General features: G+C 45.2%; 1 protein-coding gene across 3 annotated transcripts; it reads right to left on the reverse strand.

Annotated features, from left to right (window-relative positions):
* Nucleotides 1-1,509: 1,509 nt before the first annotated feature.
* On the reverse strand, nucleotides 1,510-27,122 carry SKA3 (spindle and kinetochore associated complex subunit 3). 3 transcript variants are annotated; one of them, XM_066582182.1, is made up of 13 exons: nucleotides 27,047-27,122; nucleotides 24,708-24,822; nucleotides 23,592-23,656; nucleotides 20,709-20,874; nucleotides 17,594-17,978; nucleotides 14,081-14,160; nucleotides 10,762-10,867; nucleotides 10,215-10,288; nucleotides 7,400-7,584; nucleotides 5,233-5,442; nucleotides 4,556-4,663; nucleotides 3,177-3,247; nucleotides 1,510-1,962 (listed from the first exon to the last, which is right to left on the reverse strand). In XM_066582182.1, the coding sequence occupies exons 2-13, from the start codon at nucleotides 24,808-24,810 to the stop codon at nucleotides 1,956-1,958; spliced, it is 1,560 nt and encodes a 519-aa protein (XP_066438279.1). In that variant the 5' UTR covers nucleotides 24,811-24,822; nucleotides 27,047-27,122; the 3' UTR covers nucleotides 1,510-1,955. The 3 variants fall into 3 exon arrangements, with proteins under 3 accessions (XP_066438279.1, XP_066438278.1, XP_066438277.1); XM_066582181.1 differs by having other exon boundaries at nucleotides 27,000-27,103; XM_066582180.1 differs by having other exon boundaries at nucleotides 27,013-27,094.
* Nucleotides 27,123-27,489: the final 367 nt, after the last annotated feature.

Genomic DNA, 27,489 nt, shown 5'->3' on the forward strand with positions numbered 1-27,489 from the left:
GGAGAACAGGCTTATCTGTGGGTTGGGGTTGCTGCAGGCGACACAAGCCCTGCAGTTGTCCTACTCACAGCTCTATACCAAACCGCTGGTCGCAATGTCGCTGTACTACTTGTTATGGGAAAATAAATACATTTGAAATCTTTTTGCTCCACTTGATGCTGCCACCTCATCTTTATTACCGAGTGACTGGATAGTGGCATTGCTGATACTAAAAGGACACGTGTTATAGGATGCAATACAACTCCAAGCCCTCTGGGAGGATACACACTGCTCCTGTAGTCTGCCTTAGGAGATATGCTGCAAATTTTCCAAAGCAGAAAAATCTGCAGCAAACCTCCAGTTGCATATGCATTCCAAATGGTCTGGAATTTGGTGTGGCTTTGCCACAAATTTCACTCCCTTGTCTTAGGCCTCATGTCTACGGGGAAAATCAGATCCGCTGCGGATTTGTAACGTGGATTTGGGCTGCAGATGCAGTGCGGATGAGCTTAAAATTGTATTTTATTGCATGCGGGTGACATGCAGATGCGTTTTTTTTTCCAAACGCGTATGTTCTGGATGCAATTTTTACGCTGGAGGTGTTTTGCCCACTTTACCCCACCTCCTAGTACTTTCTCCACCTCCCAGCCTTGAAGTCCGCAGCGTATCTCCCGCACCCATAGAGATCAATGGGGGCCATCCGGAGCGTGATCCGCACTTAAATGGAGCATGGCACGTTTTTTTTCATGCACTGGAAATTTTTAAGTCACTTTTAAATTCTACCCGCGGGTGTCCAATGCATCCCTATGGGGCACGAATCCGCATGCGGGAAAAACGCTGCGGATTTTAAACAATTATCCCGTGGACATGAGGCCTTAATGTTCAAATTTCGTGACTCCACACCAAAATTCCTGTTAAAATCTGCACAATTCACAACATGTGAACAAAACCTAAATAGTGCATTGACAGGTGCGCAAAAGACAACTTGCATGAAAATGAAATAAATTACTTGCAGCTGCAAGACAGAAAAAAATATATTGCAGTAGGACCTATTCTCATGCGAGTCTTGTGCAAGACTAGAACATGCAGATGTGTTTTCTCCCGCATAACACGCAGGTAGGGTGTCTGCATGAATGCACTCTAAGAACAAGCTTACTGTGGCTAGGCTACTAAAGCTACCTTCTGTACACGGCTATCTTCAGATTAATGAGTTCTGGGTGCATTTCCCAACTGTATTACAGACAGGTGTCCCCACTCAACAGTGGGCTGCTGACCACAAGTCACTGCATCGTAGATCCCAGTCATGCTGCAAGCACCAGTCAGTGAACTTACACCAGGACACATCTACAATACACCCATGACTCATTTGTGATAAACATACCGATACACAGGCTAGTAGCAATCAATTGTGCCATATATAGTATAAAAATACCTACCTTCTGTTATCTCAGTGGCATTAACCTCTCACTTCCTTACACCACAGAAGTTTTAATTAGCATTACAAAATATAGAAAAAAAACTGGGTGCGTCTTCTAGTCTGAAAAGTACAGTAATCTTTATACAGGCAGAGATGCTCTTTAAGCATAGTTTATGGCTTGAAACATTTACAAGATATTTATAAATTATTTATTGATCTACAATTAAGGAAGTTTAGCATATCTGCAGCAACAATAAGGCTGTACTCTCAGACATATTGTCAGTCTGTGTTGGCACAAACTGAAGTGATATCCATGATCATGAAACCGTATAGCGGAGGTTTTACTGCGGTTTGATGTGGTCCACTCACACATGCATTCCCACATGTATGTGCGAGTCTTACAAAGCAGTTCTAGGCACATTGTAAGTAAGACCACCTCAGCCTGTGCCGACGTGTATGTACACATTCAGACCATACATTTAAACACATATTCTGATGAATGGGGATTTGAGTCTTGTGCAGAAACTGATCCACTGTTCTTATTGCAAGAGTCCCATAGTCAGGGTCTAAAAGGCAACAAAAATAAATGTCAGTGCAAATATAAACCTCAGAGTAATAACTAACAGAATAAATCCTTTAGAAAGTCAGAGAGCAGTGGTCCAATATGGGTCCCGTACTACTTATCTGCACGGCAGATCTATGTCGTGCAGATGTGATCCTACCCAACGCTGCCTGCACATGAACGAGTTTGAATTGCAGAATCCACAATAGTCTTCTGCACGGACAATCAGCGGCATTCTGTGCAAATTCTAACCAATAGAACATCTGCATGTCTGCTCACACGAGCTTTATTTTTCCGCCGATTCCACGCGGACAGCTTCCATTGAAGTCAATGGAAGACATCTAACCTGTTGCTCTTCCGCAATGGACATTGCGGTAAGATCGCAGATTCCGCATCATTGCATAGCATTGGTGTGGGAAAAGCAGGAGTTTGGGAAAAAAAATAAATCTGTACTGCCTACGTCAGACAGTGAGTCGTGCAGACCATCCACAGTACAGATTATAAAGACAAACTACAGGTACACGTGGAGGCCAGAGATACTAGCTCCCATACAGCAGCATGAGTATGTGCAGGGATGAGTGTCTGCATAGTTTTCCCGACATTCGTCTCGTCTAAATGGGGCTTACCTATGGAAGAGATGGCACTAAGATGCACTGTGGGAAACAGACAAGTTGGTGGAGACAATGTGATGTTCTGATGGGAAACCTTGTGTCCTGGCATTCACGTGGACGTTACTTTGTCTGCAGCAGTGTTTAGATAGGGTTTATGCAGCAAAGTCCCCCGGCCTCCATGCCAACAAAATCCCATATTAGCCTCTTACAATAGGATAATAGCCCTAGCCAAACTGCAAAAATTGTTTAGGAATGGGCTGAGGAAAATGACAAAGTTCAAGGTGGTGACTTGGTCACCAAATTCCCAGATGTCCATCCAATTGAGCACTATTGGGATGCGCTGGACAAACCAGTCTGATTCATGGAGACCTCACATGACAAATTATAGTACTTGAGAGGATTTGTTGCTAAAGTATGGGGGTCAGGACAACATCAAAAGGATACTCTGTGGAGTCCAGTGCTCAACAGGTCAGAACCCAGTTGGCGGCACAACAGAGACCATAATATTAGGCAGATGGTTTTAGGAATGTGGCCAACGGTAAATAATACAATGAATGTAGAATCAGCCAGGAAACGTCTGTCATCAACGGCTGTCCTTCATCCTCACCTGTTCTCTTTATTATTGGATGCATTCTGCCATGAAGGTTGTGTCTGTTTCTTGCAATATTGAGATATCATCTGAAACCATAGGAGACATGTTTGTTAAAAGATAAAGTATCACTGTGCTACAGATGATGTCATAGCCATTATGTGGCCATCAATGATGTTCTTACTGATTTTCTGGTAACAAATGGAGTAAAGGTCCATTTAAACACACATATCTTTCAAAAGATTGAAAGATCAGCGATCATTTTGCATAAAAGTACTAATTGCTATTAGTACTCATAAGCTTCTGGGAGCTGTTACAGAACTCGGCAGGAGGTCTGAGCTATAATTAGCTGTATTGTTTAGCAGCAGGTTCCCCTTGGAGAATTCAGCACTGTGGACAGCAGACAGCATGCTGTCCTGCTATTCAGCTGTTCTATAAGTGTGACAACTAAGAACAGCTGTAACAATGTTATCAGATCTCTGCTGTGTTCAGCATGGGGTCCTGCTTAACAGCTGTTCTGCTGAAGGAGGGTTTCAAGCAGAACTGAAAACAGGAGTTCGGCAGCAAAACTGAAAGATGGGCACATTTAAGGCCCATTTACGCAGAGCAATGATCGCTCTCAAAAAACCCCAAAACGATCGTTTGAGTGATCATTGCATCTAAACGCGCCGCAATCGTGCACTACTAGCCGATTGTTAAATTCAGGCCAACCTAAAAATTGGCGTTTGGCCTTATAAGGAGTTCTCCATGGGTAGTGCTGAGAGCATTGTTTCCCATCGGAACTGAAAGCAGATAACCAGATAGTTTATGCAAAATGATCGCTCAAAGCTGTCACTCAAACTGTTTGAGCGATCATCGCTCCGTGTAAATGCGCCTTTAGACACAAAGATTATCACTCAAAAGACGGCTTTTGAGCTATAATCGTTGTGTCTAAATGGGGCTTAACGTGATTGTTCGCAGCAAGTAGTCATATATGAGATACATTTTAATTCGTTCTGGTATCCTACATTGGTAAAAAGAAAAGCTTGGTACCTTCTGAAGAAATTGGTACAACTGGGACAGCAACATTTTCTTTGTTAGCCATTGAAAATTATCATATTTACCAGATTACTTGGTTTCTCTTGCTGGGAACAATCACATTTTGCTCTACTGGCTAACACAGTACCGAAAACTTTTTTTTTACCAATAGGAGTAACAGCATACAATAACTAGTGAAGTTCTGCAGTCCAGCAGCATTTACAGCTATTCACGCATCATTGAGTCAACCATACCATATAATCAAAATGCTGCCTCTCTGACTGCAGATTACGAGTTTCGGTGCGAGATACCAGGGTCACTATAAATGTGTAGGAAGAGCTCCACCGATAAAGAAATATAAGATGTAGCAGTGCAGAAACCTGTGAAATGTCCTCAGCGATGCAGGAGGTCATCTCCGGGCGGGTGGGCGTCCACAACATGTTTTCATACTCTGACACTTTGGGAGGAGCGGTCAGCTTCAGATCATGCTGCAGAGAAATGAACAGTCTTTACACAGCATTTCACCAAGTCATTTAGAACCAAAGTGCTTGGAATGTCACACATTTGTGCCTATCAAATATGCAGAAGTTGCGCTACATGTTATGTGTGGGAAGGCCAGATATCAATACATACTGTTAATGATGCCTTCGCTAAGCACTTTTTGGGGACAAAAAAAAAAAATATTGTGATTTAGTAGCAGCCGCATTTATTTTATACTCATATCTATTCTGAACCAAAGAAAGGAACATTAGAAGGGCGTATTTCCATGGAGCAGTTTGGGTGGTCTGAAAAAAAGAAAGAAAGAAACCGCACAAAACCACAAATATTTTTATTTATGCGGTTGTGGTAATAAGTCACAGCCGCATCAAAACCGCTGCAAAAACAAATGCAGTTTTGTGTGTGGTTTACACCGCACTTAACTCCCTCCCTCCCCCCTCATTTGCATACAGCCTAACACACTATATCTGTCAATGAAAGACGAAATGCATATATAATGGACTAGTGTAGTATTATCTAGTGATCCACGTACAGTAATTCACTGATGGTGGAGGAGTACCTTGAAGAGGAGGTCTTCAGTTCGACAAGAGGTCATTTCTGGACGGGATGGAGACACCATGCAGAAATCTCTCGTATTAGGTGGTGAGGTGGTCTTTTTGGGGTTTTCATAATACCCATCAGAATTTAGGGCCGGAGGAGCAGCTTCTGTTAGGTATACACTATGGGAAAGCTCTGGCCTTGGAATAGGTTCAATGAGGTCCAGAGTTCTCTGAAAGAATGAGGAAAGAAAAAAAAAGGTCAGTATAGTCCTGGCAGTCACTCCCCCTTTTAAGCTGTAAAGGGTCCCGATGGAAACCAGCAGATGACTCCCCAAACCATGAGTGATCCACCACCGTGCTTGACAGTGGGAAGCAGACCGGCAGGTTGATAGGTTTCCTTTGGTGTTCACCAAGTATAAACTACATTGTGCGGTGGGACATAAAAGGAGGCGTTCAGACCAAACCACTTTTGCAGTCATCAGCAGACCAGGATTTGTGCGTTCATTTGTTTAAATGGTGTTTAGCGAATTGCTGCTCTGCCGTGAACATTCAGTTCGTAGAGCTCTCTCCTCACTGTAATGCTATTGTGGTTTACCAAGAACATTATCAATCTTAAGCGTTTCCATTATTTTGATAAACCCCGTTACGCCACATTTTAATCGTCAAGTTGTTATTCATCAAGGCAATCTTACGAGAATCTTGGGAAAGGTCTCTTTCTTTTGTCCTGACAATTTGATCACTGAACATACTGCTCCTGTATTAGATGCCTGACAGCAGGCTACATGGATTAGATTCTGATGACTGGGTGACTACCAATGTGGTTGCTATTACAGGTCTCACAGGGGCGTCACCCAACTACGCATTGCAATTTTGCCAACCTATGCAGTAATAAATCCCCTGCTGCCTTATCTGAGTATATAGGTAGGGTAAAACCCACTGTCATATAGAGAAGATATATTGCTCCATACTTTGACATCTCTGTAGGCTACATTCACATAAGCTGAATCTCACAATATCCTAATTTGTTTTCAATGGGACAGTCAAACACCTCGCATTCCATGCCAGAGAAAAAAAAATTTAAAAAAATTTCATATTTTTGCAAATACGTCATTTTAAAAGCAGTTTTTTTTCTCTAGTGCACATGAAAATGAGGATTTACACCCCAAATGGATAACCTCGTTTGTCCTGTGTTCAGAAACCCAAACCAAAAGGAGGAGCTGGTGGCTTTCAGAATAGAAATTTTGCTTGAAGGCATTTTAGGCCCCATTGCACACTTGTGAAACCCCCATAATGAATTTATGTAGGGGTCCTATTGCGCATTTTGACCCCACAGTTTTTGAATGAATCTAAGCAAAGCAGAAGGAAAAAAATTACGATTTTTATGTTTTTTTGCAAATTATGCTATTTTAAAAACCGTTTTTTTGTACAGCATACATGGGAATGAAGACCTTTACCCCAAAATGGATCCCCTGTTTGTTCTGTGCTCAGAAACATACCCATTGTGGTCCTAATCTACTTACAGGACACATGGCTAGGCCTATGATGGTGGGAAAACCTGCTGGATTTCAGAGCACAACTGAATTAATTCCAAGCCCCATTGCTCACTTTTGCAGAAAAAAATATTGACTCTCCAAAAATAACCCCCCCACCCCTCCTTTTTGGCATTCCCCAAATCTTAGATAAAAGTAATAATGTAAACTGAGTGGTATGTCTGAAGACAGGGGTAACTACGGGAGCCTGCTTGGGATACGCACATGGGGCGATAAAAATCAGGTATCTCTCCTTCTCCCATGCCTTTTTGGGGGGTATTTCTTGACCTCAGCAGCAGGGATGGGGTGTAAAAGTGGTGCTCTGTGAAGCTTCGTAATCTTGCTGAGGTGCGGCGGTGTCAGGCGACCAGTCCATTGGATAGTGACGATCGCATTGCTCCCCGCAGCCCCACATGACAGCTCCATGTTGTTGGCTACCACCAGGAACCGACAGTATGTAGCTGTCAAGTCCGCAGTCCACGTGGCTTTAATCCTCAGGAGATGCACGGTTTTACGTCCGTGAGGATTAAACCCCACTTAGCCATGACGTAAAAAGGCAATGGGGCCATCACGAAGGGGTTAAACAACATCTTTAATGACAATAAAATGTAGCACAAGTGATGTGACCCCTGAGAATACATAGGAGGACTGGACTTACTACTGTGTCACTGTTCAGCCACTTGGTCTTGAAGCTAGGTAATGGCGGAGCATCTAAACTCTTAACTCCCGAAGGCTCTTCAGTTTCTGATAGTCCGGGATGCACAGAGCTCATGTCATTCTTCTGCACCTTAAGGCCAGGTGTGCAGAAATTAGGAGGGTGAGGAGAATCCAGAGCATCTGCACCTACATAAACATTAGGTTAATTGAATTTGCCTTATGCTGGACAGACATACACAAGATATTCAGGCCATTTTACGTGGGACAATTGGTGGGCACAGAAGAGCCTGACAGTAGTCCCAGCAATAATCGCTCATGTGCTTTTACACTGGAGCGATCATCGCTGGGCTGGAGACTGTTCCGATCACAGTCAATGGGCAGTCATTCATAGATGAACAATCAACTGTTTACATAGAGTGAGCATGCTCGTTCGAGCATTAGCCTGCTCGATGTACCACGCAGTGCTCAAAAAAATGTCACCCCCTCCTCCCCACGTTTTCAATAAAGCTGCGGCTGCTGCCGGCGGCTCCATTGAAAACAATGGTCTGCCGGAACTCCTGAATTGTTATTCATGGAAGGGTTTTAAATAGAGATGAGCGAACACGTTCGGCCCCGCCCCTTTTTCGCCCGAACACCGAACTTTGCGAACACTTCAGTGTTCGGGCGAAAAAGTTCGGGGGCCGCCGTGGCAGCGCGGGGGGGGTGCGGCGGGGAGTGGGAGAGAGAGAGGGCTCCCCCCTGTTCCCCGCTACTGCCGCCCGCGCCGCCGCGCATCTCCCCGCCCCCCTGCGGCACCCGGACACTTACGCGCGAACACTGCAGTGTTCGGCAAAGCCGGTGTCCGGGTGCGGATGTGTCCGTAACGGACACGTTCGCTCATCCCTAGTTTTAAACATAAGCCCTTCCCTGAAAAACAATCATTTTAGTGTAAAAATAAACTTACCTCTCCACTGCTGCCGTGACCCCCGCGGGGATGAAGAACACATCTGCCGCATGTGGCAGATGTTTCCTTCATCTTCCGCTAGTAAAAAGAATACCCTGCTGCTACATCTGTGACAGATGCAGCAGAGGAATTCTTCAATTCCCTACCGCAGCTGTCACACATGACAGCTGCGGTAGAGGATCCTGCTACCGGCACCCGGTAATTGTTTTTCAGGGAAGGGCTTAAAAGATAAGCACTTCCCTGAACAACAATCATTTTAGTGTTTAAAAAAAAAAAAAAAGAATCACCTTTCTTCAGCTGCCGGGGGCTCAGCCGCACCCAGCCGGCTCTTCTTCTTGCACTGCTCTCAGTAGTATTCAGCAGGCATGGATTTAAAATCCCCACCTGCTGAATGGGCTGCCTCTGATTGGCTGAGCACTGTGACCAATCAGAGGCAGCCCATTCAGCAGGCGGGGATTTTAAATCCCTGTCTGCTGAATACTACTGAGAGCAGTGCAGGGAGAAGAGCAGTGCAGGGAGAAGAGCAGTGCAGGGAGAAGAGCAGTGCAGGGAGAAGAGCAGTGCAGGGAGAAGAGCAGTGCAGGGAGAAGAGCAGTGCAGGGAGAAGAGCAGTGCAGGGAGAAGAGCAGTGCAGGGAGAAGAGCAGTGCAGGGAGAAGAGCAGTGCAGGGAGAAGAGCAGTGCAGGGAGAAGAGCAGTGCAGGGAGAAGAGCAGTGCAGGGAGAAGAGCAGTGCAGGGAGAAGAGCAGTGCAGGGAGAAGAGCAGTGCAGGGAGAAGAGCAGTGCAGGGAGAAGAGCAGTGCAGGGAGAAGAGCAGTGCAGGGAGAAGAGCAGTGCAGGGAGAAGAGCAGTGCAGGGAGAAGAGCAGTGCAGGGAGAAGAGCAGTGCAGGGAGAAGAGCAGTGCAGGGAGAAGAGCAGTGCAGGGAGAAGAGCAGTGCAGGGAGAAGAGCAGTGCAGGGAGAAGAGCAGTGCAGGGAGAAGAGCAGTGCAGGGAGAAGAGCCGGCTGGACGCGGCTAAGCGCCGGCAGCTGGAGAAAGGGGAGTATTCTTTTTTTTAAAAAATTTTATTCACCATTTTTTCTTGTTTTTTCAGGGATGTTTAAAGCCCTTCCCTGAAAAACAATTACTGGGTGCTGGCAGCAGGATCCGCTACTGCAGCAGTCATCTGTGACAGCTGTGGTAGGGAATTCTTTATTTCCCACAGGGATGAAGAATTCCTCTGCTGCATCTGTCACAGATGTGGCAGGTGCAGCAGCAGGGAATTCTTTTTCCTCGCGGGGATGAAGGAAACTTCTGCCACATGCGGCAGATGTGTTCTTCATCCCCGCGGGGGACACGGCAGCGGCGGTAAGTTTATTTATTAATTTTTTTACACAAATTGCTTTTCAGGGAAGGGCTTATATGTAAAGCCCTTCCCTAAAAAACAATTCAGGGGTGCTGGCAGACCATTGTTTTCAAAGGAGCCACCGGCAGCAGCCGCGGCTCAATTGAAAACAGTGCAGAGCATGGGTCACCTTGAAAAATGCTCGAGCCTCCCATAGACTTCAATGGGGTTCGTTACTTGAAACGAGCTCTCGAGCATTACAAGCACCCGAGCATTCTGGTGCTCGCTCATCTCGTAATTATTATACCTGTACAACAGTCCTTCAGATCATGCCGGCATTTACAATGAACGATTGTTGCTCTGATTCCCATAATCTGAACGATAATTGTAATGTGTAAAAGTGCTTAATTACAGGATACATCCCATTTCCAATCTCGCAATCTAATGTGTAGCATTTACACTAGCCGGTGGGATAATACCAACATCCTGTAATTAGTACAGCTCTTCCGATTTTAGATTATAGAGCATTTACTGCAGGAACAAACTTACTCCTCCTCCGAGGCGGGCCAGCATCAATAGGACATTGAATTCTCGTGTCTTTTGCAGAAGTATCATCTGTCCCACTGAAAAATAAAAGTATACAGAGAAAAGGTTTATTGTGATCATATTCCATTTTTCAATTAATTGAGTGTATTTTCACATACTCACAATATCACTAAGAGGGATTGTACTAGAATATCAAGTTATCCCCTATCTACAGGAGGTGGGAAAATCGCAGCATGCTCTAGTGTTCCTCAACTCCAGTCCTCAGTGACCCCAACAGGTCATGTTTTTAGGATTTCCTCAGTGTTACACAGGTGATGTAATTATTGTCGGTGCCTCAGACATTGCCACAGGTGTTCTTACTATAGGATATCTTGGAAACATGACCTGTTGGTGGTCCCCGAGGACTGGAGTTGGGGACCCCTGATGTAGGGAAACCAGCATACATACGATGCACAAAGGGCATAAGGAAACCTCATTACTTCACCCTCCAATAACTTATACAGAAGACAGTCCTATAATACATAGATACCGGTATATACTCTTCACTTACTTTGCATCACACTCTTCATCCATTACATCACCGCCTACTTTCTTATGCACCTTTAGTCCTGGGGTGCAGAACACAGGGGGCAATGGGGAGTCCACGCTATCAAAATCTACAAATAGATGATTTCATGGTGAACAGATGGATATTCCAAACCACCGTAGAGATCAGACGTGTGACAAAGCCTGACTAGGGTTTAATGAAATAAGATGTTTCGCTTTCTCATCTCGTTCATTGGGCACATAGCTGAATACCGTAGGTATAGCTACAGCCACTAGGAGGCGGACACTAAGCCGAAAAGTGTTAGCTCCTCCTACTAACGATACCCCTCCTGCAGCCACCAAGCTAATCAGTTTGCATGCAAGCAGTAGGCGCAGCCAAGTAAGATACGAAAAAACAGGTAATATTACGACATGAAAAAAGAAAAATAAACTATTAAGACTGTACCTCAGCGTAGCACCATGTGCAACTGCAAAGAGGACACTCCAACAGGGAGGAATATATGTGAAAGCACTAATCAGCTGGGTGGGTGCTGTGTCCCTAACGAGCGAGATGATCAAGATTTTATGGCAAGTACAAAAATGACAGCTGAAAACAGTGGGACGTTCCACAGCAGTCCCTCGGGGGAAATTATAAAAGGATGCATGCGGTCCAGTTGATTTGCAGAAGAAAAAACAAAAACGCTGATGCACTCGACAGATGGGAACGTGAAGATAGGCATCCTTTTATGTTGATGGATGAGATAAAAGCTCCTCCGGTTCCATGGACGCAATGGCAGATCTCAGTGACTCCATGCAGAAATGTCGGACTTTAACGTACCGATCAAACTTGCTCAGGTCCAGAATGGGTCCGACAGCGCCACCCTTCTTGGGTACCATGAATAGATTGGAAATATAAACCCGCAAAGCATTGAGAAAGGGGGAACCGGAATGATGACGCCTTGAGAAGAGAGGTTGTACATTGCCCGAACTAAAGCTCTGGTCTTTGAAGGAGACCTCAGAATTCTGGAGTGATCGGAAGGCCTGGGCAAAAAATTCTATGGTGTAGCCTGAAGAGATGACCCGCCGAGCCCAGGTGTCCGAGACACCGATGAGCTTATCTCCCTGAACAGGGAATCCCCCCATCCTGCAGGAATTGGGTGGGGGACACTTCATGCAGAAGGGGACTGAGGTTTGTGGTTGTGGACGCCAGGAGGGCCTTCGTGATGTTTCTTTACCATCTGAACTCCAGGGGCTGGGATGGCGAAAGGAGCGAAACAGATCTTTTCTGTTGCAGAGCTCTCACACATCTGGATCTGTTCTGTAGGAGGTGGCAACGTTTTCCACCTGTGGCATCAGAGATGATCTCATCCAGACTGGCATGAAAAGTTTTGAGTCAACAAAAGGGTGGCTGGTTTAGAACATTTCAAAGGATACATCTGTGTCCCAGGATTTTAGCCACAAGGTGCGTTGGTGTTGCTACCAAAGCTGCTGAGGCATGAGATACGAGCCTGGCTGCGTCCAGGGAAGCTTCACAGATAAACTTTCTTGCCTGGCTATCTAATTCACAAGGTCTGCAAATACTTGGTGGCTGCAGGTGACCCAGGGAGAGCTGAAAACTGGCCTGAGGTCTGAACCCACTGCCTCAAAGGAGGTTTTGGCTGGAGATTCAATCTCGCATGTCTTGAAACGAAGCGTCTACCGTAGGAAGGGTGGTATGTTTCACAAAACGGAACACTTATGGATCCACTGCTAGTGAAGATGACCATTTCTTCACCAAACCCTCTGGAAAACGATACACAAGGTCTAAACGCTTAGGCTTAGTAAAGCGTTTGTCAGTAATATTCCATTCCCTGGTTAATACATTGTCAAACTCCTAATGGAGAAGAAAAAAAGTCTTTGGAGAACACCTTGGGCGTCTGAAGGAAACATTCACCTCAGATGAAGTGGGTGTCTGATCGGATACCTGAAGGGTGTCCTTCACAGGTACTATTAGGCCTCATATCCACGGCACGTGCGGATTTCCGCAGCGGATCCACTGCGAGTGATCCCGGTTTTGATTTTTAATAGCTTGCGGGAGATTGTGGATTCTTTGTTTTTTTCCGCATGGAAAAAAAAATCTGCTACCCCTCCTCCCAGCCTTTCCCCCACCTTCCTAACTGCAGGTGTAAAATTAGGTGCGGACGCCCCAAGCTTCTCTATGGGCTGCTTGAACTGCGGATTGTCCGTGCGGGCAATTCAATTTTGCACATGGACATGAGGTCTAAGGCTATCCACCAAAGTGGAGATCTTAGAAGTCTGTTCATCTATATTAGGATCAGAGGAGGAGTCAGACAGTTTGTCCTCTGAGCAACTATTGTATGTGGAGCAAAATTCCGAGCGCACCCCGGGACGTGAGGATGATGCAGGAGATCTGGAGGATTGCCTTCAGCGAGAAGGCATACTCCCCTTTCATAGTCTACTACGGGAGGAGTCCTACATCATGGAGTCGTCTGTCGGTTACATTCTAAAGAGGAGGAATGGAAATACAGTTAAACCTGTCTAGAATTGCCATTGACGCTCTAGCAAGGTCTGAGACCCCCTGTGACAGGGCAGTCGATGGGGGGGGGGAATGAGTGGGAGGGGTGCCTGTAGCAGCTCCTACAGCTGCCTGCAGCAAAGAAATACAGTTAGGGTAAAACAGCTTGAACTGTCCACATGTAAATTTTCTTTTGCCTGACCCACACCCTCCCCCCTCTAGTTCCAGGGTGTTTGGGGGGACCCCCTGCCAGCAGCCCCTAGGCGGCACGAGCCCCAGAAGGGGCAAACTGCACCACGTGACCACCGCTGTTGATCTACAGATGGCCAATAAAGATTGATAAGGTGGAACCGCCTGGGCCAGGATGCATGACCCAACCCCCCCCCCCCCCAGCAGGGACACAGACCTGCGCTTTGTATAGGGATGCTGGGGGTTGTAGTTGACAGTTAGGCAAGATGACTAATACCTTGCTGCCGAGTAGACAGAACACATACCCTTGGTCGAAGAAGGGGTGCTCCATAGTTTCAGCAATGTTTTCCCCTTACGCTTGCCTGCCTTTAGAGAGGAAGGGAGGGCTCCAATAAAAAAGGGTGACATCATAGCTGGTGGTTCAAGTTAGCGCTTAAACATGCTTCCTTTTCTTCCGAGGTTAGAGCAGTCAACAGAATAGCCAACCCTACACAAGATAATCTAGCAATGCACGGATGTAGAGGACTACTGCTAGTAGTTACAGTACATTGTACGGCCCCTGTCCTGAAGGGTCCTGACTAGATAACTGTAGAAATAGACAAATGGTCAGACATCTTTTTCATCATATGTCACAACTCACCGTTCCTGTAAACCAGGTGTGCAGGGGTCTTGGGCGGGTTATTATAGTCCTTAGAGGAATCTTTTCGTTTCTCAGGATCACTGTGGAAGAAAATGGGAGTAAGAAATCTACTCAGTGGTGATTAAACTACATGCAACACTCCCAATCACTTTAACGCCTGTGGATTATATTATACACTCATTTTCAAGAAAAATAAACAAATCAAGCCCCTAGAAGGAGTTGTTGGAATCGAATGCAATGGTGTGTGATTAGAACGTTGATATAAGGGATTATGATATCGGAGAAAAAGGATAATTGTGTAAAACTGAATATTTGAAGTGAGTCTCTAGAACCCTGTTGTACCGCCTCTAGCTTGTATACAAGATATGATACGGTGGGCATGGAGGCTCTAGTATCCTGTTGTACCGCCTCTAGCTTGTATACAAGATGTGATACAGGGGATGGGGGGGTGGCATGAAGGCTCTAGTACCCTGTTGTACCACCTATAGCTTGTATACAAGATGTGATACGGGGAGTGGCATGAAGGCTCTAGTACCCTGTTGTACCGCCTATAGCTTGTATACATTATGTGATAAGGTGGGCACAGAGGCTCTAGTACCCTGTTGTACCGCCTCTATCTTGGATACAAGATATGATACGGGCGGGTATGGAGGCTCTAGTACCATCTGTAGCTTGGATACAAGATGTGATACAGGTAGGCATGCAGGCTCTAGTATCCTGTTGTACCACCTCTAGCTTGGATACAAGACGTGATACGGACGAGCATAGAGGCTCTAGTACTCTGTTGTACCGCCTATAGCTTGTATACATGATGTGATAAGGTGGGCATGGAGGCTCTAGTACCCTGTTATATTCAAGCTAGAGGTGGCACAAGAATATGGGCGGATATGGAGGCATCCAGGCTGTGTATGGTAGCCTGTGCTATATTGGTCAACATTTGCTGTAAATGAGCCTCTTGTTCGTGCAAAGTTGTAGGCTGTCGAAGTTGGCATGCCAGATAGTCTCATGCATGTTCGATAAGTCTGGCAGTCAGGCAGACCACAGAAGTGTGACAATGTTGTGGATACATTCCTGTGACACCCTTGCTGTATGCGGCTGAGCATTATACTGCTGTCATGGTCAACCATTATTAGGGGCGACTGATTATTATATGCAATTGTCCCCAGACCATCACACCAGCAGGGGGCAGTGTACCGCTCCTCCAAAGGCAGGATTGAGGCGCTCACCCCTCGTGTCTGCATACACGAACATGGCCGCCGCCAGTGCTTAAACTAAAACTAAATCTGTTACTAAAGACATTCCATAGCAGTCGAGTTTCTTCATTCACACCACTACAAATGGAAGAAACGGTGGGTGTCAAAGGCAGTACAGGTAATAGGTGCTGTGAGACCAAATGTCCTTCATCCGAGTGCCTGGAAATGGTTCCAACAGACACAGAAGTGTAATGATGGCGCCACCTGTCTCTGAAGGGCGGACGATGAAACAGTTGGAGCTGCTCGTGCTCATCAGACAATTCTGTCTACTGATGGTCTGTCGGGGTGTTCTGAGCCCGGTCACCTTGTGTGCCCTCATACATCCACTGGTTCCAACACCTCCTAACAGTCTTGTCAGAATGGCCCAGGTTGGCGGCAATTTGCATATCTGTCTAAAGGTGCATTTATACACACAGATGATCGCTCAAAATTTGTCAGAAACTGACAGTTTTGAGCAATCCTTTTGCATTAGGTACTAAGGGGCTAAATAAGCCCTTTAGTACTTCAGTGCATGTATTTAGAGAGGAGCGGGTGGTCTGCTCTCTCAATACATTGCTATTGTTTTCCAGCGAGACAGCGGCTGTTAAAGAATTATCAGCTATTATCAGCGTTGCCCGCGGAGAAAACAGCATGCTGTCGGTCTTATCGTCCAGAGGGGCGAGGATTTCATGCAGACCTGAAGTCAGCGATGGACGAAAAGTGCACGGTAAGAGCACGATGGGCGCCCATTTACACACAAGTATTATCACTCAAAAGATGGCTTTTGAGCGAATTTGAGCAATAATTGTGTAAAAGGGCGTTAAAACAGAACTGCATGCTGAATTTAGGAAAAATGGCAGTCATTTTGGGAAATGCATTTATTGGTGTCAATATTGTATGTTTGCCTGGAGTTTCAAACTAGGGCAGAACTTCCACCAGTACTTCTATGTCTCAAATTAATAGGTTTCTGGTAGATCACTTTAAAGGGGTTTTCCTAGGCATTAATATTGCTTCACGACCGCTTCACGCTTCCTTGTTGTTAGTCCAAACCAAAAAGCAAACCATTGAGCACTCCAACCATAAAAATTAAATCTTGACTGTTATTTGGAATCCATTAAAAACATCACAGGGAGTAGAAGATAAAAGTAAAAGGACACTAAGGCTGCTCTCACACATGGCGTCTGTGAAAATGCTGCATTCCAAGCGCGGTGTTTTAACTCAATTTTGATCGTCGTCTTTAAAACACATGTTGTAGCATTCAACAGCGTTTAATGCACCCGCATCATTGTGATGGGTGATTAGGTGCGCTAAAAAAATGTGAACGAGCACGAAACTAAGAGTAGACAGCGCATTAAAAACGCCACATTTGAAAGCTAGTCTGTGAAGACCCATTGAAATTAATGGGAGCGTTGTACCGCGATTAGTACAGTGTTCGAGACGCCAAGCTAATCGCGGTAAAAAGCGGCCTGCGGCCTTTCAAGCCCCTCCCACCGGGCTCTTACTTATGATGTTCATGGATTGCTGCCCCAGAAATAAAAGCAGCAACCGGCCCAATATGTGAGGAATGACCTCTCCAATAACATGAAAACATTAGATCACAACATGTTATGGACACCGAATTGTTTTAGGTTACATAATGAACACCTGCATACAAAAGGTCAATAAACGGACATCAGATCTGTCCTGTAATTTAGACCCTTGGGATGACGGCTGTAGAAAAAAAAGGGGGGGGCGCATGATTCAGAAAGCCTCCTTGTTACGAGCTCGCTCTCCCAATTGCTACCCAGTAACCACATTATGAGTAAGAGCTCAGTGAGAAGGGCTTGAAATGCTTAAAATCATCCTTGTATTTTTCCTCTTCTGCTCCCTATGTGGTGTTTTAAATGAATTCCAAATAAAGACAAGATATTACACTTATGGTTGTAGTGCTGGAGGGTTTGCATTTTGCTCTGGGTAGTGTACTAGCGGCGGCTGGAGCAGAGTTTTTCCTTCCTTGCACCATCACTTCAGAGGATTTTGGATCAGACTTTCTGGTTGTTGCTGATGAGGGCAGCACCCAAATGTAAATTCATTTATACATTTCCAGGAAGAATAACAGAGGAACTGCACAAAGAAAAATTCTATAAATAGATGCTTTAAAATTGTTATTTTATGGCAAATACAAGTATTTACTGGAGAGTTTGTATATATGGATGAAAGCATGTTCTCGGAAAGCATTTGGTATTGCAGTGCACACCCTGTTTACAGATGGGCTCCTACATGAGCCTCCGCCATCACATACCTTCCCTTGGTCTTGGTTTTAAGAGCCATTGTATAGTCATCATTCAGGTTTGCGCTATAGTCACTGATGCCAAAATGTTGGATTGCTGAGAAGTCTTCTTCCGTACGTAAGGCACACTTTGGGGTTTTTGCCACGCTTACTGAGCATGTGTCTTTATATAAGGGCTTGGGCTTTTCTTCTGGAGCGGTCTTACTTGTCTGTGGTTTCCACACAACAGGCAGCTGATAATGAAACAGGCCAAAATCAGAGAGCTGGGGGGCTCGCAGTAAGTCCCATGTTACCGGCTTCTCATTGACTGGTGGAGGAGGAAGGTCTTGTGGATCAGAGCTCTGACAACTTCCCTCAGCGCTCTCAGACTTTGCTACTGCATCAGGGCCATCGGTTCCTGAAAATTCATGAATTGAGTGATTAAACAATGCTATTAGAAGACAGTGCGATGTGTAGGAACCCCGAGCATATGGATTGGAAAGACTGAAGAAGTACATCACAGGGAAAATACTCAACTGAATTTTGATGCAGATTTTGACAGCAGAAATCACTCACTACATTACAATGAATGCATTCTGCACCATTTCTGCAAAAATAGTGCATGCTGGGAATTTCAGAATGCACAAGAGGACTCTTATGCAGCGGATGTTTCTACGGTTAGTAAATGGGATTTCTTAAAAGCCCAGTCACCTACATCGAAGAAATTTTGTGGAATGTCGGGTGTGAAATCCACAACGTATGAACTCCTCTTACCGAGAAACGGTTGCTCAATCTCTGACCAATTTGCTGGCTAAAGCCTGGTTTAGACACAATGATTAATCACTCAAAAGATGTCTTGAGAGACTTTTGAGCGATAATCGTTGTGTGCCTTTAAGCGCAAGGGGATTGCTCAAACGTTGAGCGATCACATTGCGCTCCGAGCGGGGGATGTACAAGACAAGCAGGGCCGCTTGTCTTCTGCATCCAGCTGTTCTCTGCTCGGAGCACCCAGCTGTTATACAGCTGAGCGCTCCAAGCGGGGTATACAGAACCCAGCTGGAACGCTCTGTTCTTCATACCCAGCCTGTGTTCAAGGAGCGGAATACAGCTGAAACAATAGTACCAGCTCTATTCCACTGTGAATTCCTGATAAGGCTGATCGTTCTCTTTCAGCATGCTAAAGGAGGACGATCAGCAATTTATTAACGAAAACTTACGATGTCAGTGCAGTTAGACAACGATTATTTTTGAGCGAAGATCGTGGTGTCTAAATCAGCCTTTAGACATGGTGCCTGGCTAACCAGGGGATTGTAGGAACACCTACCTAGTAGTGTGATCAGCCAGAGATTCTACATACATGATTATTATAGAACCTGATCTATAAAAAGTGCAGTTGAAAATAAATGTCATTTTAACCCCTTAGTGATGGAGCTTTTTTGCTTTTTTCCATTTTTGTTTCTTCCTACTCCCTTTTAAAAAATCGTAGCTCCTTTATTTATCCATCGAAGTCGCTGTATGAGGGCTTGTTTTTTGCGGGACGAGTTGTATTTTTCAATGGCACTATTTATTGTACCATAAAATGTACTGAAAAAGTTTAAAAATTCTTAGCGGAGAGAAATGGAAAAAAAACCGACATTCCACCATCTTTCGGTGCGTCCTGTTTCTACGGCGCACAAACTGCAACAAAAACGAACTGATATTTTTATTCTATGGGTCAGTATGATTACTACGATACCAAACTTACTTTTTTTTTTGCTGTAGTACTTGTATTTTTTTTAAAAGATATTTAATTTTTTCAATTACTTTCTGCGGTCATTTTCTGCGCGCAATAACTTTTTTATTTTTCTGTTGACGTAGTTGTGCACGGGCTCAATTTTTGCGGGATGTCCTGTAGTTTCCGATAGTATCAATTTGGAATACATACGACTTTTTGATTGCTTTTTATTGCATTTTTTCTGGAAGACAGGGTAACTAAAAAAGTGTATTTCTGGCATTTTTTTATTTATTTTTTTTTGCCCTCGGACGACGTTCACCGTGCAGGAAAAATAATGCACTACTTTGATAGATCGGACTTTTACGGACGCGGCGATACCAAATACATATTTTTATTTTAGGATTTAGATTTTTTAGTAATTGATATGGCAAAAGGGGGGTGATTTAAACTTTTATAACTTTTTTTTTTTTACAATTTAAAAAAACTTTATTGATCTTTTTTCTTACTTTACTTTGAAGTCCCCCTGGGGGACTTTAACATGCGATGCTTTGATCGCTCCTGCAGTATGACGTAATGCTATGCGGGACCCCCAAACGGCGTTCGGGGGATTTAAATGCTGCTGTCAGAATTGATAGCGGCATTTAAAGGGTTAATAGCCGTGATCGGCCGAACGGCCGAGCGCGGCTATTGCCCGCGGGTGTCAGCTGTAATCAACAGCTGATACCCGCGCCGTATGGAGGGAGATAGCGGCGCTACCTCCCTCCATACACGCAACAGCAGGACGTAGTTTTACGATAGCGCCGTCACTAAGGGGTTAAGGCTTGGAATCCACAATTACAGACTTGCCCCAGCGATGCCACTATTTCAGTGTAATTTTATGGAAGAAAGTTGCAAACTTGCGATCTTTTCCCCCCACAGGAAAACATTTTGGTTGCAGCAATTCTGCAGTTTTAGACTGTATTCACATGAGAGATTTTCCCCGTGCCAGTTCTGTCCAATTCCAAGACAGACACCATTCGCTTGGGAAAATAACCCATTGATTGTAATGGGTTAATTCACACAAGGAAATTCCCTTTCGGACAAATAGTCTATGGTACATAAAATCACCAACTGTCCTAATTTTGTGTGATTCTTCTTCAAGAATCATGTGTGTCTATCTATCTATCTATCGAGTGTGATGCATATTTAACACATTACCATGATGGTCTACATAAAAGAAAATCCAGGAAGTACAGACCAAGAAAAAAAAACGTGCGTGAAAACTGGATGCAAATCATGCAGTTTTTCAACACAAAAAAAATAAATAAATAAAAATAAACAAAAATCGCAGTCGCCCATGTCAATAAAGCTCTCTTGATACATGGACAATGCTGTGTTATGGATCCATAAGCTTATTGTATACTACTGCCATATAAGGTTTCTATACTCCATTACCTGCCGTTTCACTGTCAAGCGGCGTATATCCGTACTTCTGGAACGTGTCTTTGATTTGCTGGATGTCTGAGGCATTTCTCTGCTGCAGCACTTTACAGATCTTTATGAAAGCATTCAGTTCTTGTCCTTTCTTCTCATTTTTATCAATAGAAGCCTGAATATCGCTCTGTAACAGAAAACACGACATACAAGTTATCCCAGAAACAGGACAGCGTACGAGCATCCCCCACCCCATTACAGTAATATGCATCTACAAATACAGCGTCAAATATACTGCATTTATAACAGAAAAGACAGATTCAGTTCATTGCTCTAACAGCAAGGCCTGGATCTGTTGTAGGGACTAAATATTAGGGAACCATTGTGGCTTGGATGCAAGTATGGTTGCCTTGCGTTCAAATCTGGGTTTCCTCCAGGCTAATTGGCACCATTACATAGTTGTATTTCAAACAGGGAATTGAAATCCATTGAGAACAGGGACTGAACAAGGTCATCCTCCATTGCAGAATATGAACTCCAAGGACAGAGAAATACTTATTCAATTGTGGTACTGTTCCATAATGATTTCCTTCACATAGAATGTATACAGGGTGTTTCAAAGTGCAACCCAGTCATTTCACAGTATGTGTTGGGGACACTGATGCGTCACAAGAGTGACTACTGACGCCTACCACGGTTTTTGGTGAACTCAGAGATTATGTTAAAAATGCCCACCGCCGGCCTCCAAGCACTTCTGAACCCGGCGCTCCATGTTGTTGAACCTACACTGCAACATGCCCACATTGATTTCCTAAATTTCATGTCTAATGTTATTCTTCAGTGAGGCAATGGTGCAAACGCTTTGCCCTTTTAATGACTCCACAGTCTGAAGGTGTAAGGTTTGGTGATCTCAGTGGATGCAGACCCTTTGAGATGGTCCAGTCCCTGAAGAATGAATTTCCACCATGCTCTGGTTGGACGTGTGACAAGTCGTCCCGTCTTACTAGAAGTAACCATTCTGCAGCTCCTCATGATCCAGCTGGTTCACAAATTCTGTGAATACGGTTGGGTAACATTCAGTGGTGATGGTGTCACCGATGATGCGCAGCAGGACAAGGTGCGCCACACCCTGACTGTTAAGGGAAGCAGTGGCTTCTGAGGTTGGCCTAAATTTCCCTGAACTCCACATGATTCACCATATAATGCGGCTGTAGCTCCTGAACCGTGATGCAGTTGGGTTCCAAGATCACTGGCTTTGTAGCTCTCTGACATATTGCAAAGGACTTATCAGCTGCATGCGATAACCGCTGAAAACACTTTTGTGCGAAATAGAGCAAATGTACGCTCACATTCTGGACCGTGCCTGCTGACATCTTTGACTGCCCTTCCCCGAGGTGCACCGAACAAAGATCCTGTCATTACCAGTGTTTGCGAATCACCAAATGGTTGTCTTGTTGGTTACACTACAACCTTAAAATTTTCTCCGAAATTGCTGCTGACATTCAACAACTGAATCGGTCACACAGCGCGGGCATACCAAAAAAATCACTCTTCCATTGAATACACCGAGAAAACCTCTCAGATGACACTGGGCCCCATTTATCAAAATTAGCAGAAGACTGTCTGTTGCCCATAGCAAACAATCACAGCTCAGCTTTCATTTCTGAAACCTGATAAAATGAAAGCAAACATCAGATTGGTTGCTATGGGCAGCAAGGACAGTTTTAGGTCTCATGTGCACGGGCGGATTGGATTTCGCATGCGGGAGCCCGCAGTGGAATCAGACCCCGTATACCTGTCTGGGTCTTTTATTTCCTGTACTGTGGATGTGCAGCACAATTTTTTATTTTTTTTAACTCCTGCTTTCCCATGGAATCCGCGGCCCGTTCGCAATTCAATTGCGGACGGGCTGCGGATCGAAGGCTTTCATTGCCTTTAATGGAGGCTGTCCATGTGGGAACCACACTGAAATAGAGCATGCTGTGGTGTGAAAAACAATCCCGAATGCTTTAAAGGGGTTGTCTTGCGGCAGCAAGTGGGGTTATACACTTCTGTATGGCCATATTAATGCACTTTGTAATATACATCGTGCATTAATTATGAGCCATACAGAAGTTATTCACTTACCTGCTCCGTTGCTGGCGTCCCAGTCTCCATGGCGCCGTCTAACGCTGTCTTCTCCTTCCATTTAGGCGCGCTTGCGCTGTGCGGTCTTCTGCTGTGTTCAATGGAGCCGCTCCGGCGTGCTCGTGCCAGAGAGCTGGTCTGCGCATGCGCAGAAGACCTCGGCGGTGCGAGCACGCCGGAGCTGCTCCATTGAACACAGCAGAAGACCGCACAGCGCAAGCGCGCCTAAATGGAAGGAGAAGACAGCGTTAGACGGCGCCATGGAGACAAGGACGCCAGCAACGGAGCAGGTAAGTGAATAACTTCTGTATGGCTCATATTTAATGCACGATGTATATTACAAAGTGCATTAATATGGCCATACAGAAGTGTATAACCCCACTTGCTGCCGCGGGACAACCCCTTTAATTCCAGTGCGAATACCCATGCTTCCCTATGGGCGGCTTGAAGCGCGCGTGTCCTGTGCGGATTCCGCAATTCAAGTCAACCCGTGGACATTGGGCCTTACTGTTAGACACTTTTGATAAATGAGCTACACCTTCTTTGGAAATGTGAAGTACATACCAGCAAGTGCCGCCCCTGATGAGCAATACACCCGTGGCAGGAAACAGGACATGAGTCATCAGTAAATACTAGGATCCTGAAAACGAGTCGAGGGCTACACAAATTATGAACCGAAATAAGGCGTTATTTTGAGTGAAACACTCTATATAAGATGCCCCAACAGATTTTACTCCACAACCCCCTCAAACGTATGATCCCATTTATGTACCTCACCTTGGTGCTGATGATTTCTGAGCGCAGGTCATGCAGCACTCTCATCGGAGATTCCTCTTCATAGTCTGGAGAAAGAAAAGGGAGTAATGTATAAGGATGCAGCGCTTTGTGTTGGAGGTACCAGGATACAAAAGTTGAAAAGTAGTTTGGACACATTACTGGAGTGTCTAAAGTCTATGGACATCTTTGGGGAAGAGGGGGTGGTTTCACCTAAAAGCATGTATTTTGGGCTGCCAATCATTTTTGCACCGTTTATCTTCTGCACCTTCTAGCTATCACTACATATAGTAACTATAATCCAAGTCTGAACAGGAGATCTGTCAGTGAGGCTGGGCTGACGGTTTCAACTAATTTAGCACAAAAACTGTTGTGGTCATATAACAGCTGATAGAAAGTGCAGGAGAGGAGGGAGCAGAGGAAAACTAAGCCATCAGCCCAGCATCACGGACACAGTCTATTGAGACTCGGGCTGCAGTTTCTATATACAGTGATTAGTAGAAGCTGCAGAACACAAATATTGCAACATTTTAATTAACCCTTCTGTAAAAATAATTCTCAGCCCAAAATACAGGCATTTAACTGAAAAACCTGCCCCCCAGGTGTCATCTTCCATTATTACCAGTAGCATAGTCATTGTGAGTGCAAAGTTAGCATCTCTTTGTCCCTCTAGCACATCAGACAATACTAGTATTATAAATGGCATATAGTACGTGGGAGCCCTGTTAGGCCGACTTCACACTGGCGTGGGAGATATCGGGCAGTGTTACAGGGCCCTATAACGCCCTCACATTCTATGTGAAACCCCTGGAAACAGCCTTGTATCACTGCGGGGCTGAAGGAATCACCAGCCGCTGTCGTCACAGCAGGGGATCGCAGAGTTTTCCCATTGACAACAATGGGCGATATCACAGATTTCTTTTATCGCAACATAGCTTGAGTGAAAACATCGCAAATGAAAATGAAATAATTGAAAATCACGTGTTTCATAATCCTGCGTTTTCACTCACTCTCACATCATGCGATTTTATCACCAGCGTGCAGCCGGCCTTACAGAGTTTGCATTGGGGGCCACAAGCGTCTCACCATCTCATGTTAGCAGATCCTTATTGTACAAACCGTTATCTTCTTGACTAAACACTTGCTCGAGATGCGCAGCCTCCTTCTCCAAAGTAAGCGCCAAAGACCTTAGTTTACTGAAGAAGCTTCCAGTCACCGACATGGTGGCAATGAGCTGCAATGGAGAGATCAGGACTAGTTAAGATGATAACACCTGCAGAGCGCCCGCACTTCAGATATTAGGGAAGTCATCCCAGCAAGTTCCCTGTAACTCCCTCCAGTGCAGGACGAGCGCCGTACGCCCTGCAGCAGCAGGAGGACATGAGAGGTGGATGTACGTTAAATGGCTGTAGCTTCGGTTCTCTCTACCAACATGCATTTTATAGCTAAGATTCTGGGCTTTAAAATGACACTAAAAGTAGGACAGGCGATACAGCTGTTTGAAGTGGGGTCGGAAATACTGAATTTACAGCTGTGGTTTTCCAGCCAGTCAGTGTGGAGGGGAGAGCAGCAGCGGCGGCAGAGTAGCTGTTCTCTTGTAGATCTCCCTGTTCCGGGGGTGACATGAATCTTTGATCATGCTATCAGAGTTTGCTCTTTAATCGCCACATATGGGGTTTTTCCCAAAAAAGGAGCAAAATGATGCGGACTTGCTCATCTGATCATTCCTTTACACCATTTAACCCCACAGATGCTGCAGTCATTAGGACATCTGAACATTTTTTCTCTTTACACAAACCTTTAACTATTGAAAAAAAAAAATAAAGACAGAACCAAACCCATAGGCCGCCTGCACACGGGTGGAAATCCCGCGGCGGTATTTCCCGCGGGATTTCCGCCACTGAAAGCCTGCATAGGAGTGCATTACAATACGCATTCCTATGCAGACGGCCGCGGTTTGGCCGCGCGAAATCTCGGCAAACAAACTCGGCACATAAAAGAGCCGAGACCGCCGGGCGCGGGTGAGTACGCGCTCCTCCCTGCAGGCGCTCGGGTCTGGTCCCGCGGCGAGAATTCTCGCCGCCGGATCCGACCCGCCCGTCCGCAGGCGGCCATAATTGGTAGCGCCACATCCATAACACACTATAAAATATTACATTTATCCAGCGCTGTTAACTCATTAAGGACCAAGCGCTGTAAATTTACTGTGCTTGCTCCTTGGCTTTAATTCCAGCTGATAGTAAAAATGGAAAAGCCCCTGCTTCTGCAATCAGTCAGAAGCAGGTCGGACTGTTAGTCACAGCTGATAACCCGAAGGTAAGGGTAGAAGCTGTTTTTAATCCCTTCTGCCTTCTCCTTTCCCTAGTACACAGCCCTCAATGAGCGCTACATGAGCCGGCAGTCATGTGACCGCCGGGATCCCCTGGCACAGCAGAGCTGCAGGTTCCTAGCAGACCCTAATCAGCCCTGCCAGTGACTACTGTCACTACAGGGGGATGTCGCCATATGTGCCCTCTAATTCAAAACCATAATATTATATATCAAAATGTCCAAAACAAAATAAGGAACCCGTTCTCATACTTTATTTTAGCCCAGATTTACTAAATTAAACAACCCTAAACTATAAATGCTAAAAAAGCAAAACAAAAAACAAACAAACCAAAAAAAACACAGAAAAAGTGTCAGTGAAAAGGATATTTAAAAAAATTGCCCTATATCTCACGGTGAAGAAAAAAAACAAAAACAAAAAAAAAAACACAGCAAAAATTATTTTGTTAGCTGAAGGAAAAAAAAAAGAAGAAAAAAAATAGGGCAGCAAAACCACCGCATGGGTGAAATCCCTAAAAAGTATTTGGTCCTTAAAGCATTAAAAATAAAAAAGCCAAAATGGCCATCTCAAATAGCCGTACCTCAAAATGCTACCAATAGAAACTACAGGTTGCCACACAATAAAAAAACAACAAAAAACCCCACTGAGGCCGCAGTGCAGGACGGCGTGCAAAAAAATATACTATTCGTGCGCAGGCAAAAACGCAACATTATGCCGGAAAAACACACCGTTCCCAATGCTGGTAAGACGCTGCGGTCTTTTACGTAATGTATAACCGTACGCTGGTGTGAGCGCGGCCGAATAATCAATCCAAACCAAGGCTGGACAGACATCTGTCTGGGATGATTTAGTGATCCTGCACTGAGCAGGGGGTTGGACCCGATGACCCTGGAGGTCCCTTCCAACTCTACCATTCTAGGACCTGGGAAATGTACAGACACCGGGTACTGCAGTGCTGAGCAGTCAGGGCTACAGACGCTACAGTCAGCTCAGTAGCTCCCAGCATGCACCGCTAACGAGCCATGCTGGGACTTGTAGTGCAGGGCTGGGTAGTCACAGTATACATAGCCCCAGTGACGCACTAGCTGTATATACCCAGCCTCCTAGGATCTCCCCGGAACCTCCGCACCTGTCCGCCGCTCCCGCTCTTCTCCGCTCACCGCCTGCAGCCGCCAACAGATTGAATTTTTTTTTCTGAACTATCCTCCGTCAGAACTTTATTGACACAGTTGTCCGCGCACAGAGCCAGGGGGATGCCGACGTTCATTGGCCCTGGCATTGTGTTCTGTCATCAGGCTGCCATCTAGTGGACAGAGTGGTGTTGTGCACGGTGCGATGTAACCTCATAAAGTCAGCTCGGTATTTCGTCTGTGTTTTAGTACATGAGGTAAAATGGTGGAAATTCCAGCATTTTGTACTCCGTGCTGTAGGCTGCGGCTGCACAGGGACACATGCTGCATGCAGCGTCCTATCTAATGTCTGTCAATGGTGCTGTGTGGCAACCAGCGACATACCGCGAACTACAAGTCACAGAAAACCTACACACATGCATTTTTTTCCACCGCAGGCAGT

This window comes from Eleutherodactylus coqui, chromosome 1, assembly GCF_035609145.1.
Source record: "Eleutherodactylus coqui strain aEleCoq1 chromosome 1, aEleCoq1.hap1, whole genome shotgun sequence".
NCBI lineage: Eukaryota > Metazoa > Chordata > Amphibia > Anura > Eleutherodactylidae > Eleutherodactylus > Eleutherodactylus coqui.

Bases quoted from the DNA above. Each gene is read 5' to 3' on its own strand.
- SKA3 (XM_066582182.1), bottom strand. From the start codon at position 24,810: ATGTCGGTGACTGGAAGCTTCTTCAGTAAACTAAGGTCTTTGGCGCTT. The intron at 17,979-20,708 runs GTAATGGAGTAT...ATGAATTTTCAG, and splicing joins GCTTGACAGTGAAACGGCAG to GAACCGATGGCCCTGATGCA. The intron at 3,248-4,555 runs GTTTCTGCACTG...CTATGGTTTCAG, and splicing joins TCGCTGAGGACATTTCACAG to ATGATATCTCAATATTGCAA.